This window comes from Vipera ursinii, assembly GCF_947247035.1.
Source record: "Vipera ursinii genome assembly, chromosome: Z".
In the NCBI taxonomy this organism is placed as follows: Eukaryota; Metazoa; Chordata; class Lepidosauria; order Squamata; family Viperidae; genus Vipera; species Vipera ursinii.
In genome coordinates, this window is record NC_139517.1 from 3,773,232 (window position 1) to 3,788,381 (window position 15,150).

Here is a 15,150-nt window from a genome sequence, read left to right on the forward strand (position 1 = left end):
GGGAAAGGCGAGGAGGGGAGGGGAGGGGAGGGGAGGGGGAAAAAAAAGCGTCGGTTAACCCGGGGAACTCCCCGCCACAAGAGGCAGCGCGGCACTATTCGAAGAAAGAGGGGCAGCTTGGCTCCGATCAGCCCTATTCAGCGATGGGGATAGTTGCGGAAGATTGTGGGGGCTATTTTTTTTGGGGGGGGGGGTTGTTTCCTCCTTATGCTGGAACCCCCACCCTTTTGCCCTGAGCAGGTTAACCCGAGGAACTCCCCGCCACAAGAGCCAGCGGGCCAGGATTGGAGCAAAGGGGGGGGGGGGTTGCCTTGAGCTCGGATCAGCCCCGAGCAGCGACGCGGATCGGTGCAGGAGGCTGTGGGTGGGGTGTGTGTGTGTGTGTTTGTGTATTTCTCCTTAAGCTTAACCTCCTTAAGCAAGTTAACCCGAGGAACTCCCCGCCACAAGAGCCAGCGGGGCAGGATTGGAGCAAAGAGGGGGGGGTGCCTTGAGCTCGGATCAGCCCCGAGCAGCGACGCGGATCGTTGCAGGAGGCTGTGGGTGGTGTGTGTGTGTGTGTGTGTGTGTGTGTGTGTTTCTCCTTAAGCTTAACCTCCTTAAGCAAGCTAACCCGAGGAACTGCCCGCCACAAGAGCCAGCGGGGCAGGATTGGAGCAAAGTGGGGGGGGGGTTGCCTTGAGCTCGGATCAGCCCCGAGCAGCGACGCGGATCGTTGCAGGAGGCTGTGGGTGGTGTGTGTGTGTGTGTCTGAGTGTGTGTGTTTCCTTAAGCTTAACCTCCTTAAGCAAGTTAACCCGAGGAACTGCCCGCCACAAGAGCCAGCGGGGCAGGATTGGAGCAAAGTGGGGGGGGGGGGGGTTGCCTTGAGCTCGGATCAGCCCCGAGCAGCGACGCGGATCGTTGCAGGAGGCTGTGGGTGGTGTGTGTGTGTGTGTGTGTGTGTGTGTGTTTCTCCTTAAGCTTAACCTCCTTAAGCAAGCTAACCCGAGGAACTGCCCGCCACAAGAGCCAGCGGGGCAGGATTGGAGCAAAGTGGGGGGGGGGGGTTGCCTTGAGCTCGGATCAGCCCTGAGCAGAGACGCGGATCGTTGCAGGAGGCTGTGGGTGGTGTGTGTGTGTGTGTGTGTGTGTGTGTGTGTCCTTAAGCTTAACCTCCTTAAGCAAGCTAACCCGAGGAACTCCCCGCCACAAGAGCCAGCGGGGCAGGATTGGAGCAAAGAGGGGGTGGGTTGCCTTGAGCTCGGATCAGCCCTGAGCAGAGACGCGGATCGTTGCAGGAGGCTGTGGGTGCTGGTGGGTGACCTGTGTGTGTGTGTGTGTGTGTGTGTGTGTTTCTCCTTAAGCTTAACCTCCTTAAGCAAGCTAACCCGAGGAACTCCCCGCCACAAGAGCCAGCGGGGCAGGATTGGAGCAAAGAGGGGGTGGGTTGCCTTGAGCTCGGATCAGCCCTGAGCAGAGACGCGGATCGTTGCAGGAGGCTGTGGGTGCTGGTGGGTGACCTGTGTGTGTGTGTGTGTGTGTGTGTGTGTTTCTCCTTAAGCTTAACCTCCTTAAGCAAGCTAACCCGAGGAACTGCCCGCCACAAGAGCCAGCGGGGCAGGATTGGAGCAAAGTGTGGGGGGGGGGTTGCCTTGAGCTCGGATCAGCCCTGAGCAGCGACGCGGATCGTTGCAGGAGGCTGTGGGTGGTGTGTGTGTGTGTGTGTGTGTGTGTGTGTCCTTAAGCTTAACCTCCTTAAGCAAGCTAACCCGAGGAACTGCCCGCCACAAGAGCCAGCAGGGCAGGATTGGAGCAAAGAGTGGGGGGGGGGTTGCCTTGAGCTCGGATCAGCCCTGAGCAGCGACGCGGATCTTGACAGCAGGTGGGAGGGGGACTCCACACACACACGCACACGCACACGCACACACACGCGTGTTTTCCTCCCTCCTCCTCCTCCTCCCCCCCTCCCAGCCCGGGTCCAGTCCTGCCAGCCATCCTGCACGGGGAGGAGGGCCAAGAGAAGCTCATCTGAACCGGGGCCGGAGGTAAGCCGAGAGGGAGGAGCGAGGCTCGGACACCGCCCCGGCCGGCGGCAGCCGGTTCTGACAGCGGAGCTCAGCCCGGGGAGAAAAACATCGCAAGGCAGGCGCGCCGAGAAAGCAGAGCGAGTCCGGCGTCAGCAAGAGAGACCCTCCGGCCCAAACCGGCGCAAGGAAGCCTCGCAGCTCCCCCTTGGCCGAGCCTGAACGGGGGATTTGAACCCAGAGCCAGCCGGGCACAGCTTCCTTGGAAAAAAAAAACCGCGCGCCCTTTCAAGCTTTCCTCCGGAGATCGCGGCGTAAAAATAAACCCGGGCGGTGCGGGGTCGGACAAAACAACAACAAACAACAACAACAACTTGAGTCGACTAACCCGGACCCGGGACGTCTCGCACGTGGGAACGGGTGCGCTTCGCTTCCCACCCGGTGTGGAAAGAAAGCTTGAGCTCTCCACGCAACCGAACCAGCCTCCAGTGCCGGAGCAGAGATTGATTTGTGTGGTTGTTTTTGTGTGTGTGTGTGTTTTTGTGTTTTTTGGCTTTGGAAGTTGACACGGAGCCCGGACGGGACACCCCCGGCTTGGATTCGGGAAGAAAGCAAAAAAAAAAAAAAAAAAACAACCCACAAAAAACCCCCCAAACTCCACCGGCCCAGTTTCGGATGCTGAAATTGCCAGCAGCCTACAAACTTTGTTCCCAACTGGAGTAAGGTGTGTGTGGGGGGGAGTTCTCTGGGTCTGAGCTTTGAACTCAGTCCCGCCCACAGGATTGATCTGGGAACCCCCCCCCCCGAATCCTAGGAAGATCCTCCTGCTGAATCCAGAATTCTTGGGGAACCCCCCCCCCGCTGAGACCCCCCCTCAACTAGCTCACCTGGCTTAAGACAGGATGGAGGATGGAGCCCGTCGCCGAGGGGCCCCCGAGAAGACCCCCCAAAAAACGGAAGGAGGTGGCGGCGTGGCGCTCAAGAAGGAAATTGGCTTGATGAGCGCCTGTGGCATTATTGTGGGTGAGTGAGGGTCTCGGGATGGGGGTGGGGGTGTGCATTGGGGCACATTATTTCCTGATCTTAGCCTGGCAGGTTCAAATGTGACCAATTTTCCTTCTTCTTCACCTTTGGCTTTCTTGGGTTTGGGGGATCGAATATGATCCATTTTTCTTCCCGATGTTCAGCTTTCTTGGGGTTTTTTTTGGATTTGGCATCGGGGGTCAAATATTTTATTATTTTTTATTTTATTTTTTTTATTTTAATCCCATTTATATCCTGCCCTTCTCCGAAGACTCAGGGCGGCTTACAAGCTTAGCAGTAGCCTTCATTCTATGTATATGCCTGCTTATTAAGGCTTTCACACGCACACCAAGCGGCATTATTACAAAGTCAGCTTAATTGCCCCCAACAATCTGGGTCCCCATTTTAATTCTTTATGCTCAGCTTTCTTGGGGTTTGTTTGTTTGTTTGTTTTTTGATTTGGAAAAGGCTGGTGAAATCTCCAGCCCTGCTTTTCTTTATCCCTTCTTCCCACTTTTGGCCCCTGCGATTCTCTCCCTCTTCCTTCTCTACTGTCTTAATATTTTCTCCGTCCCAGCATCAATTTGTCCAAAGGCAGCTTTCTTCCTTCCAATGAGTGAGAGAGAGAGGGAGAGAGAGGAAGGGAGAGAGGAAGGGAGGGACAGAAAGAGAGGGAGAAAGAGAAACAGAGGGAGAGGGAGGGAGAGAGGGAGAGGGAGGGAGAGAGAGGGAGGGAAGAAGAGAGAGAGAGGGAGGGAGGAAGAGAGAGAGGGGGAGAGAGAGAAGGGAGGGAGAGAGAGAGAAACAGATGGAGAGAGGGAGGGTGAGAGACAGGGAGGGAGGGAGGAAGAGAGAGAGAAAGAGAAACAGGGAGAGGGAGGGAGAGGGAGAGTGGGAGAGGGAGGGAGAGAGAGAGAAGGGAGGGAGGGAGAGAGAAAGAGAAACAGAGAGGGAGGGGGAGAGAGGGAAAGGGAGGGAGGGAGAGAGAGGGAGGGAGGAAGAGAGAGAGGGAGAGAGAGAGGGAGGGAGGAAGAGAGAGAGGGGGAGAGAGAGAGAAGAGAGGGAGAGAGAAAGAAACAGATGGAGAGAGAGGGGGAGGGAGGAAGAGAGAGAGGGAGAGAGAGAGAGGGAGGGAGGAAGAGAGAGAGGGGGAGAGAGATAGAAGAGAGGGAGAGAGAAAGAGAAACAGATGGAGAGAGGGGGAGGGAGAGAGGGAGAGAGAGGGAGGGAAGGTGGAAGAGAGAGAGGGAGAGGAAGGGAGAGAGAGAGAAGGGAGGGAGAGAGAGAAAGAGAAACGGAGAGAGGGAGAGGGAGGGAGGGAGGAAGAGAGGGGGAGAGAGAAGGGAGGGAGAGAGAAAGAGAAACAGACAGAGAGAGGGAGAGAGAGGGAGGGAGGAAGAGAGAGAGAGGGAGGGAGGAAGAGAGAGAGAGACCTGGATTTCTGGCCTACAACCCAACCACCTATCTCTAGGTGCTTTAATTAGGGATCCACTTAATTGGGGCTTAGTGGGAGCCGTATCCTAGAACAGGATTGGCATTTTCGTGGGCCCAGAGAGTCGCTTGGCAGGACCGCAGCCCGTCGCAAGGACAAACAAGCAAGCAAACAGCTGCGAGCTTGTAGGAAGGATCGCATATCCCAGCTTGACGAAATTTCTCTGAAAATGCAGCCGCCCCATGCTGAATGCCGCTCTTTTCTCCCTGCCGGATAGACCACAATATGATGCAATCCCTCTCCAGCCTCACAAAGTGGTGCGTTTTAACACAACAGGGCAGGAAAATATGCCGCAAGGAAGCTTAGGAAAACAAGTACAGTCCGGCTTACGAAAGTCCATGTAGTGACCCTTCCAAGTGAGCCACGGCGCTGGGGAAAAAAAAAAGGGGACCGATGGCCCGTTTTTCGCACCGACGACCGTTGCAGCCTCCCCGGGGTCACGGCATCAAAAATCCAGACGCTCGGCCACCGGTTCGCCTTTACGAGGGTGGTGTCGGCGTCCCGGGCCTCCCGCGATCCGTTTTTGCGACCGACAAAGTCAACGGGGAAGGCAGATTTGCTTAGCCGCCGTGTGACGGGCTTAACGGCAATGATTCGCTTAGCGACCCCAGCCAGGAAAGTCGTAAAAGGGGGCGAGAATCCCTGAACGAATTTCTCGCTTAGCGACCTAGGTTTGGGGGCTCGGTTAAGTGGAGGACCGCCTGTACACAGCTCAGGGATCAGGAGGGGAGGCAGGCCAGCCTCCGCGGGCCGGAATATCGGATCCCCTTCCCGCCCATCTGCCTAGCCTTCTCCGGAGTTTGCTTTCCACCCCGATGCAACTGGAATGCCCGGCCTTTCTCCTCTGTTTGTTCCAACTGTCTCTTTCCAGATGGCCCCGTTTCTAGCAGGTGCCAGGAGACCATTAAACAAACACGGCCAGGCAGAAGTGACGGTGGTGGAGAGTGATCATTGAAGCACCCTGGCTGCCCTGATCCACTCCAGCTTCGCCAAGGCTACCCTTGGCCTTCAACCCCACCTCAAAAATAAAAATAAAAAAATAAAAATAAAAATAAATGCTCTCCGCTTCCCACGGGCCCTTTCCCTCCCCCCCCAGCGTCCCAAAGATGACAGTGGCTGCCTTCCAGATGTTCTCCTGCCTGATGTTCAGAGTAATTCGCTCCCTTGAATGTCTTGCTTCTGGAAAGTTGGATCGACCGGAAATTGGGCAGATCCCAAAACTCTTCTCAGCTTCCCTTGTTCTAAATCTTCCCCCCTCCAAGAGGCATTGAAGAGAATAACAGAGTGGGAAGGGACCTTGGAGGTCTTCTAGTCCAACCCCCTCTGCTCAAGCAGGAGACTCTATTCCAGGGGTCTTCAATTTCTGACTTGGGGACTTTAACTCCCAGAAATCCTTAGCCGGGCGCTCCTGGCTGAGGAATTCTGGGAGTTGAAGTCCCCAAATCGTAAAAGGGCCATGTTTGAAGACCCCACCCGCTCTATACCATTTCAGACAAATGGCTGTCCAGTCTCTTCTTAAAAACCTCCAGTGTTGGGGCATTCACCGCTTCTGGAGGCAGGTTGTTCCACTGGTTAATTGTTCTCACTGTCAGAAAATTCCTCCTTAGTTCTAGGTGGCTTCTCTCTTTGGTTAGTTTCCATCCGTTGCTTCTTGTCCTGCCTTCGGGTGTGTTGGAGAATAGGTTGGAAACCCCCTCCCCTCCTCCTCGTCTTCTTTGTGGCAGCCCCTGAAATATTGGAACTCTACTATTGTTTGTCTGGAATGGGTTAGGATCTGCTGCCCCGAGCAAGGGGTCAGACTAGATGACCTCCAAGGTCCCTTCCAACTCTATTATTTTATGTTCCTAGCAGAAGAAGGACACCAGGTAGAGTAGTGTGGGAAGACGGAAAGAGAGAGAGAGAGAGAAGGAGGGAGGGACGGAGGGAGGGGGATATATATTTATTTTATTTATTTATTTTATTTTAATTCCATTTATATCCCGCCCTTCTCCGAAGACTCAGGGTGGCTTACAAGCTTAGCAGTAGCCTTCATTCTATGTATATATATATATATATATATATATATGTTTAAGTATTTGTCAAGGCTTTTTGAATGGACCTTGCTAATTAACTCTTTTCATTCCTGTTTTGGCCCGACTCAGGGCTTATCCACAGGACATAGTCAACTTATGACAGCTCATTATTTGTGCAAATTATTCAAATTGCTAATAAAGAATTTGGGAGGCTAAGATGATCATTTCAAACTCATATATATATATATATATATATATAGATAGAGAGAGAGAGAGAGAGAGAGAGAGAGAGAGAGAGAGAGAGAGAGAGAGAGAGAAAACAGCTCAAAATTCCCCCTTGTCAGTGAAAATGCTTTGTATTGCTTAAAAGTGCGGCACGTGTCAAGGGCACTTTAATTTTTCCCAGAAGCCCTTGATCAAAAAGCAAAGATAACTGGCAGCTTTCCATAAACATTTTCCGCTTAGCCTTCAAATCTCCCGGGAACTCTAGAGAGTTTTGCAGGAAAAAAATAAATAAATCCTTGCTCTAAATATTCTTTCAGTTGCCCAGGAGATGCCGTCTCGGAATATCAAAACAGGCATACCCCCTTCTTGAAAACCAAGTCATAAGTCACCTCTGTTGCTAAACCTGCAGCCTTAATCTTCCCAGATGCATGGATTGATAAGACGCCAAGGGCTTGGTACATATTTGCATTGGGGAATCGCGTAGGGGAAAAAAACCCAACAACAACATGCAATTGTTCGTTCTTCTTTGCTTAGTTCTTCCTTTTCTTCCCCCCCCCCCCCCCCCCCCCCCGGGTTAAAACTGACCTGATTCGATTTCAAATGCAGCGGGAAGTCTGGAACTCACCAGATTGAGATCTTCGAACAGCCTCAGGGGGTGCGGGGGGGTGGGGGGGAACTGATCTGTTTAAAGAAGAGAGTGGATTTTAAATTCGGTCACTTTGGTGAGCCTGGCTTAAAAAATAATAAATAAATGTTGGAGGTGTGGTGATGAAGAGGCAACATATTTTCACATATGGTGGACATGTAAAAAGGTCAAGGCTTTTTGGATAAAAGTCTGGTGGAACATGCAGAAGATTTTTAAACGGAGGATAAAGTTTTGTCCGCAATTTTTTTTGTTGGGAATAATTGTTGACGCTACAGTTGTGGACTCTAAGTTGATGTTGAATTTAGTTACGGCAGCAAGACTTTTGATAGGTCAATATTGGAAGAAAGAGGAACTGCCGACTATACAAGAGTGGATTTTAAAGGTTTCCGACTTGGCAGAGATGGCGAAGATTTCGGCCTATTTGAAAGATTACTCGCAAGAACATTATATTATGGAATGGAGAAAATGGATTGAGTTTATCCAGAATAAGTATAGGGTCAAGAAGTTTTATCTAGCATTTGAATAAGTCTTCTTTCGTTTTCTTTTTTCTTTTTTTATTTTGTCTTCTATATATATTTAATAATGCTAAGTTTTGTTTGTTCCTATATAAGTTAGAGAGTGATGGATTTTAGAATTTATAGTTGTTAGTATATGGTTGTTTATGATTGCTTTTTTATATATGTATACCTTGTATTTAGCTCTGGGAAGTCGGGGGGGGGGAGGTGGGGGGGAGGAGGGGGGGGGGGGAAGGGGGGAGGTAGGGAGGGGAGGAGGGAGGGGGAAGGGGGTTTTTTAAAGGAAAACTGTATTTTTAAAACTTTTCAATAAAAAAAAATAATAATAAATAAATAAAATTCCCCATGTTTCCCTGCCAGAGAAACTTCAGCATGTTTACTTAGCAATAAATCCTTACTGTTTCCAAGGTTATTCCTTAGTAAACTTTGAAAAGACTGACAAGTGTAAAGTACCCTTTACAATCAGGGATGTCCAATCTTGGCAACTTTAAGTCCTGTGGACTTCAATTCCTAGAATTCCCCAGCCAGCCATGTTGGCTGGGGGAATTCTGGGAGTTGAAGTCCTCAAGTCTTAAAGTTGCCAAGATTGGACACCCCTGCAGTTTACATCTAAGTCAATGTACTCCTGTAAACTTGTTCTGTGTCTCCATAGTGTAAGCAACCTCTCATTTCTACTCTTTACGATATAACCCATAATTTGTACAACTGTGCGTAGGTTTGTGGACGATTATCATCTTTGGGACACATTCAGGCAACACATAAAATAATTTACCAAGCGTGTTTTAAGATTACACAACCAACCGCCTTGGCAAGTATCCCTTCTAAGCAGTGTCGTAATGAAAGCAGGAATATTTCTGGGTTTTAACCCAAGCCAGGCAACACAATTTTATCAGGACAAAAGCTTCTGTGACCTTAAACGTCATCTCTAATGAAGTTTTGTGTCTTTACGGGGAATAACTTTCTTTTGAGTCACTTTCTTTGAGTCACCGTCTTCAGAATGAAAGGGTTACAGGTATCCCACCAATAATCTAAAGCTGTGTTTCTCAACTTTGGCAACTTTAAGATGGATGGGGAATTGACGTCCACACCTCTGAAACTAAATAAGGCTGACAAACGTAATCTAGACCAACCCTTCTCCAGAGCAGGAATAACAGAATAATAGAGTTGGAAGGGACCTTGGAGGTCATCTAGTCCAACCCTCTGCTCAGGCTGGAAGCCCTCTTCCATTCCAGATAAATGGTTGTCCAGTCTCTTCTTAAAAACCTCCCGTTGTTGGAGCACCCACAACCTCTGAAGGCAAGGAACTAATTGTTGTTGTTAGTTGTGAAGTCGTGTCTGACCCATCGCGACCCCATGGACAATGTTCCTCCAGGCCTTCCTGTCCTCTACCATCTTCTGGAGTCCCTTTAAGCTCACGCCTCCTGCTTCAGTGACTCCATCCAGCCACCTCCTTCTCTGTCGTCCCCTTCTTCTCTTGCCCTCAACCTTTCCCAGCATTAGGCTCTTCTCCAGTGAGTCCTTCCTTCTCATTAGGTGGCCAAAGGATTTGAGTTTTAGCTTCAGGATCTGGCCTTCTAAAGAGCAGTCAGGGTTGATCTCCTCTAAGACTCAATGGTTTGATTGCCTTGCAGTCCAAGGAACTCGCAGGAGTCTTCTCCAGCACCACAGTTCAAAGGCCTCGATTCTTTGGCGCTCAGCCTTTCTTATGGTCCAACTTTCACACCCATACATTGCAACTGGGAAGACCATAGCCTTGACTATACGCACTTTTGTTGACAGGGTGATGTCTCTGCTTTTTAGTGTGCTGTCTAGATTTGCCATGGCTTTCCTCCCCAGGAGGAGGAAATTTCAATTTCTTGGCTGCAGTTCCTGTCTGTGGTGATCTTGGAGCCCAGGAAAATAAAATCTGTTTTGCGGTGATCTTGGAGCCCAGGAAAAATAAAATCTTTAGGAACTCTCTTTACTTTCGCAAAAACCTTAGCCTTTGAGGACCTGCACCAAAGTTTCTTGTCCTCCGTTGTGATGTCCTGTTGTCCCCCTACAGGTAACATCATCGGATCCGGAATTTTTGTATCGCCAAAAGGCGTGTTGGAGAACGCAGGCTCTGTAGGGCTGGCGTTAATCGTCTGGATCGTCACGGGACTCATCACAGCCGTGGGTGCCCTCTGCTATGCAGAATTGGGGGTCACCATCCCGAAATCCGGAGGAGACTACTCCTATGTCAAGGACATCTTCGGAGGACTGGCTGGGTAAGAGGGAATAAGGAACTGGGGTTTGTCAGATAGCGGTTGGGGGTTAGAGAAGCGAGTCGGATGAGAAGGGAAAAAAGGGCAGGTTTAGCAAGGCGGGCATCTTGCAATGGTGGGCATCCAGAAATATTAAGGGTGAAGTGCTAATACCACTTTATAATGCCTTGGTAAGGCCACACTTGGAATACGGCATCCAGTTTTGGTCGCCACGATATAAAAAAGATGTTGAGACTCTGGAAAGAGGGCAGAGAAGAGCAACAAAGAGGATCAGGGGACTGGAGGATAAAATATACGAAGAACGGTTGCAGGAATTGGGCATGTCTCGTTTAATGAAGAGAAGGAATAGGGGTGATATAAGGGCAGGGCTCCGATATCTCGGGGCCTGCGACAAAGAAGAGGGTGGTCAATCTGTTCTCCAGAGCCCCTGAAGGCAGGTCAAGAAGCAACAGATGGAAACCAATCAAGGAGAGAAGCAACCTAGAAATAAGGAGAAATTTCCTGACAGTGAGAACAATTAATCAGTGGAACAACTTGCCTCCAGAAGCTGTGGATGCTCCAAATGAAAGTTTTTAAGAAGAGATTGGAGAGCTGTTTGTCTGAAATGGCATAGGTTTCCTGCCTAAGTAGGGGGTTGGACTAGATGACCTCCAAGGTCCCTTCCAACTTCTATTCTATTCTATTCTATTCTATTCTATTCTATTCTATTCTATTCTATTCTATTCTATTCTATTCTATTCTATTCTATTCTATTCCATATTTTCTGTTCTGTTCTGTTCTATTCTATTCTATTCTATTCTATTCTATTCTATTCTATTCTATTCTATTCTATTCTATTCTATTCTATTCTATTCCATTCCATTCCATTCCATTCCATTCCATTCCATTCCATTCCATATTTTCTATTCTATTCTATTCTATTCTATTCTATTCTATTCTATTCTATTCTATTCTATTCTATTCTATTCCATTCCATTCCATTCCATTCCATTCCATTCCATATTTTCTATTCTATTCTATTCTATTCTATTCTATTCTATTCTATTCTATTCTATTCTATTCTATTCTATTCTATTCTATTCCATTCCATTCCATTCCATTCCATTCCATTCCATATTTCCTATTCTATTCTATTCTATTCTATTCTATTCTATTCTATTCTATTCTATTCTATTCTATTCTATTCTATTCTATTCTATTCTATTCTATTCTATTCTATTCTATTCCATTCCATTCCATTCCATTCCATTCCATATTTTCTATTCTATTCTATTCTATTCTATTCTATTCTATTCTATTCTATTCTATTCTATTCTATTCTATTCTATTCTATTCTATTCTATTCTATTCCATTCCATTCCATTCCATTCCATTCCATTCCATATTTTCTATTCTATTCTATTCTATTCTATTCTATTCTATTCTATTCTATTCTATTCTATTCTATTCTATTCTATTCTATTCTATTCTATTCTATTCTATTCTATTCTTTGGTTTTGTTATTTCCCCATTTACCGGGTGACAGTTAGAAAGAAGATCAAGAAACAGTCACTTCAGTCTACTGGGAGATATATTGGTCCGGAAAGGAACTCTCGTTCAATTGCCAGAATTCTTCCTGTTTTTCTCAATAGATCTTGCTTGCAAAAGGTAACGATCACGAAACCTTGATGTCCCTCTAAAACCTCCGTTTCTCCCAAGGTTCCTCAGACTGTGGATCGCGGTGCTGGTGATCTACCCTACGAATCAGGCGGTGATCGCTCTGACTTTTGCCAACTATGTCCTTCAACCCATCTTTCCCACCTGCCTGCCTCCAGAAACCGGCTTGCGACTCCTCGCAGGGGTCTGCCTTTGTAAGTAGCGAGCAAATCTGACAGCGATAGTGTGATGCCGATCGCACACTGTGTGTGTTTTAAATGTTGCAAGGCTGCTTTGAGAGAGGCGCATGTTTGAAAGGGAGAGAACGAGACTGTGGCTTGGAGCAAAGAAAAGTAGAATTCCTTGAAGAACGCTTGTTTGTGGCCTAGCTGATTGTGGGAACCAAACCATTGTCACTTGTGTGTTGGGTGAGTGGCTCAGCAAAGGATAATTTGTTGAACAAACCTTAAACAAACCTGGGTTCAACAAGGCACTGATAAGTACCATCTACGAACCAGGTGAAGCTTTACGGTCCAGATCTGAGTCATGAGTCACCCTAAAGGGGTGAACCCCCAACCAGATCTGGGTTGCAAAGCCTGGAGTGACCACCAGGTGGCACCCAAGAGTTAGGATTTTCTGCTGTCCCCCTTTTGGTTGTCAGGAGTTTTGCAGCCCCTATATGCCTAAATTAATGTATTTGCGTGGTGGTTCAGACACCAGACTGCGATGCCGTTTTCAGCTAATTGGGCTTTTTTCAAAAATCCCTGGCTTAAAATTCCATGGGAAATGAACTGTAAAGAGGATTTAATCCCCTCGTCTCACGCTCAGTCTGGTGAATAATCGCTCTCCCCCTCCTCCTCCAGGGGTTGACAGGATCAGAGGCAGTGAATTTAGCTCTAGGATGTGCAAATCTTTAAATATGCACCATTTCCCATTTTCTCTCTAGGGTGAATAAACCTACAGTTAACTTGCCATGTGCCTCAATAGTTATAATTAAGATTATTAGAACTGTAGTTTAAAGCATGGGTCTTCCAACTTAGCCCTTTTATGACTTATGGACTTCAACTCCCAGAATTCCTTAGCCAGCGTGCCTGGCTGAGGAATTCTGGGAGTTGAAGTCCACAAGCAGGGCTCTCCCAACTTGGCCCTTTGATGACTCGTGGACTTCAACTCCCAGAATTCCTCAGCCAGGCACGCCGGCTGAGGAATTCTGGGAGTTGAAGTCCACAAGTCATAAAAGGGCCAAGTTGGAAGACCCCTGGTTTAAGGAATAATTTAAAGCCGATATTCTCAGCAGCGTTCATGCCCTTTAAGACACTGGTCTGCAGCTTAAAGGGGTTGCAAAGAAAGGCTCGGGTGCTTTACGAATATAGATAGACCTCAAATTACGACAGTTCTTTTAGCGACCGTTCAAAGTGACAGCGGCACTGAAAAATGTGACTGATGACCGTTTTTCACACTTAAGACCTTTGCAGCGTCCCCAGGGTCACATGGACAAAATTCGGATGCTCGGCAACTGATTCCTGTTTATGACAGTTGCAGTGTCCTGGGGTCACTGATCCCCTTTTGCGACCTTCTGACCAGCCAAGTCAATGGGGAAAGCCGGATTCACTTAACGTCCGCGTTCCTAGCTTAACAACGGCCATGATTCGCTTAGCAAGAGAGGCCCTAAAACGGGGCACAAACTCGCTGAACGAATCTCTCACTTAGCAACAGAAATGCGGTCGTAAGTTGAGGACTACCTGTAGCGCAGAATTATTCCCACCCACCCCACTTTTTTTTTGTCTTTCCCTACGAATGAAATCAAAGCTTTGCATTTGAGCTTGTTCCTTTGTAAAGATGAAGTCCGATCAAAGCCGGGCAGATCAAACAGGTCTGGCAGGCGACAATCAGCACTAACCACAACTGTGCTCAGCTATTTTGTCTTTGAAGAGCAAACTTGCTTACACAAAACTTGTGGGAAAGTCACTTTGTCTTCGTGCCGGGGCTGGGGGGGGTGGGGGTGGGGCTGCTTTAGGGCTTGTGAAAATTGCTGATTGGCATTTTTTTTTTAACTTGGCTCTTCCAACTTGCGGAGTGACCTTGAGTTCAGTGACATTTCCACCTCAACCACCCCCGCCCCAGGGTCTACCTTGTAGGGCTGTCGTGAGAGTCAAAGGGCTAACCGACATCCATCTCAAAGAGATGGGGGAAAAAAAACCCCAGAATAATATGCCTGTGGCTGGCTTGGTTTCAAAGAGAGAAAAGTTAGAGGTGGATGGTTTTTCAGCTGTGCTGGTAGCTCATGCAGAAGTGTAGTCCTTGAGATATGTCCGTTTATTTAACAACTGTTTGAAGTTACGACGGTGCTGGGGAAAAAAGTGACGTATGACCCTGTCTTGTATGTATGCCCGATTCTCGCATTTATGGCTATTGCGGTGTCTTTAAGCTCATGATCATGAGAGAATAGTATAGTGTAGTGTAGTGTAGTGCAGTGCAGTGCAGAGCAGAGCAGAGCAGAGCAGAATTAGAAAATAGAATAGAATAGAATAGAATAGAATAGAATAGAATAGAATAGAATAGAATAGAATAGAATAGAATAGAATAGATGGAATGGAATGGAATGGAATGGAATGGAATGGAATGGAATAGAATAGAATAGAATAGAATAGAATAGAATAGAATAGAATAGAATAGAATAGAATAGAATAGAATAGAATAGAAATTGGAATATAATATAGAATAGAATAGAATATATGGAATGGAATGGAATGGAATGGAATAGAATAGAATAGAATAGAATAGAATAGAATAGAATAGAATAGAATATATGGAATGGAATGGAATAGAATAGAATAGAATAGAATAGAATAGAATAGAATAGAAATTGGAATAGAATAGAATAGAATAGAATAGAATAGAATAGAAATTGGAATATAGAATAGAATAGAATAGAATAGAATAGAATAGAATAGAATAGAATAGAAATTGGAATATAGAATAGAATAGAATAGAATAGAAATTGGAATATAGAATAGAATAGAATAGAATAGAATAGAATAGAATAGAAATTGGAATATAGAATAGAATAGAACAGAATAGAATAGAATAGAATAGAATTTGGAATAGAATTTGGAAAATAGAATAGAATAGAATAGAATAGAATAGAATAGAATAGAATAGAATAGAATAGAATTTGGAATATAGAATAGAATAGAATAGAATAGATGGAATGGAATAGAATGGAATGGAATAGAATAGAATAGAATAGAATAGAATAGAATAGAATAGAATAGAATAGAATAGAATAGAATAGAATAGAATAGAATAGAATAGAATAGAAAAGACAGATTGGAATGAAATGGAATAGA

At 46.9% G+C, this 15,150-nt stretch overlaps 1 protein-coding gene across 2 annotated transcripts in view; it reads left to right on the top strand.

Annotated features, from left to right (window-relative positions):
* Nucleotides 1-2,908: 2,908 nt before the first annotated feature.
* SLC7A8 (solute carrier family 7 member 8) overlaps nucleotides 2,909-15,150 on the top strand; it is a gene marked incomplete at its 5' end in the record, with an annotated part of 31,105 nt that continues 18,863 nt past the window's right edge. Inside the window, 3 exons of one of the 2 annotated variants that reach the window (XM_083377716.1) lie at nucleotides 2,909-3,029; nucleotides 9,964-10,168; nucleotides 11,864-12,015. In XM_083377716.1, coding sequence (XP_083233842.1) covers nucleotides 2,909-3,029; nucleotides 9,964-10,168; nucleotides 11,864-12,015 — 478 coding nt within the window. The remainder of the gene's footprint in view (nucleotides 3,030-9,963; nucleotides 10,169-11,863; nucleotides 12,016-15,150) is intronic. The other variant, XM_083377717.1, reaches the window with a different exon arrangement.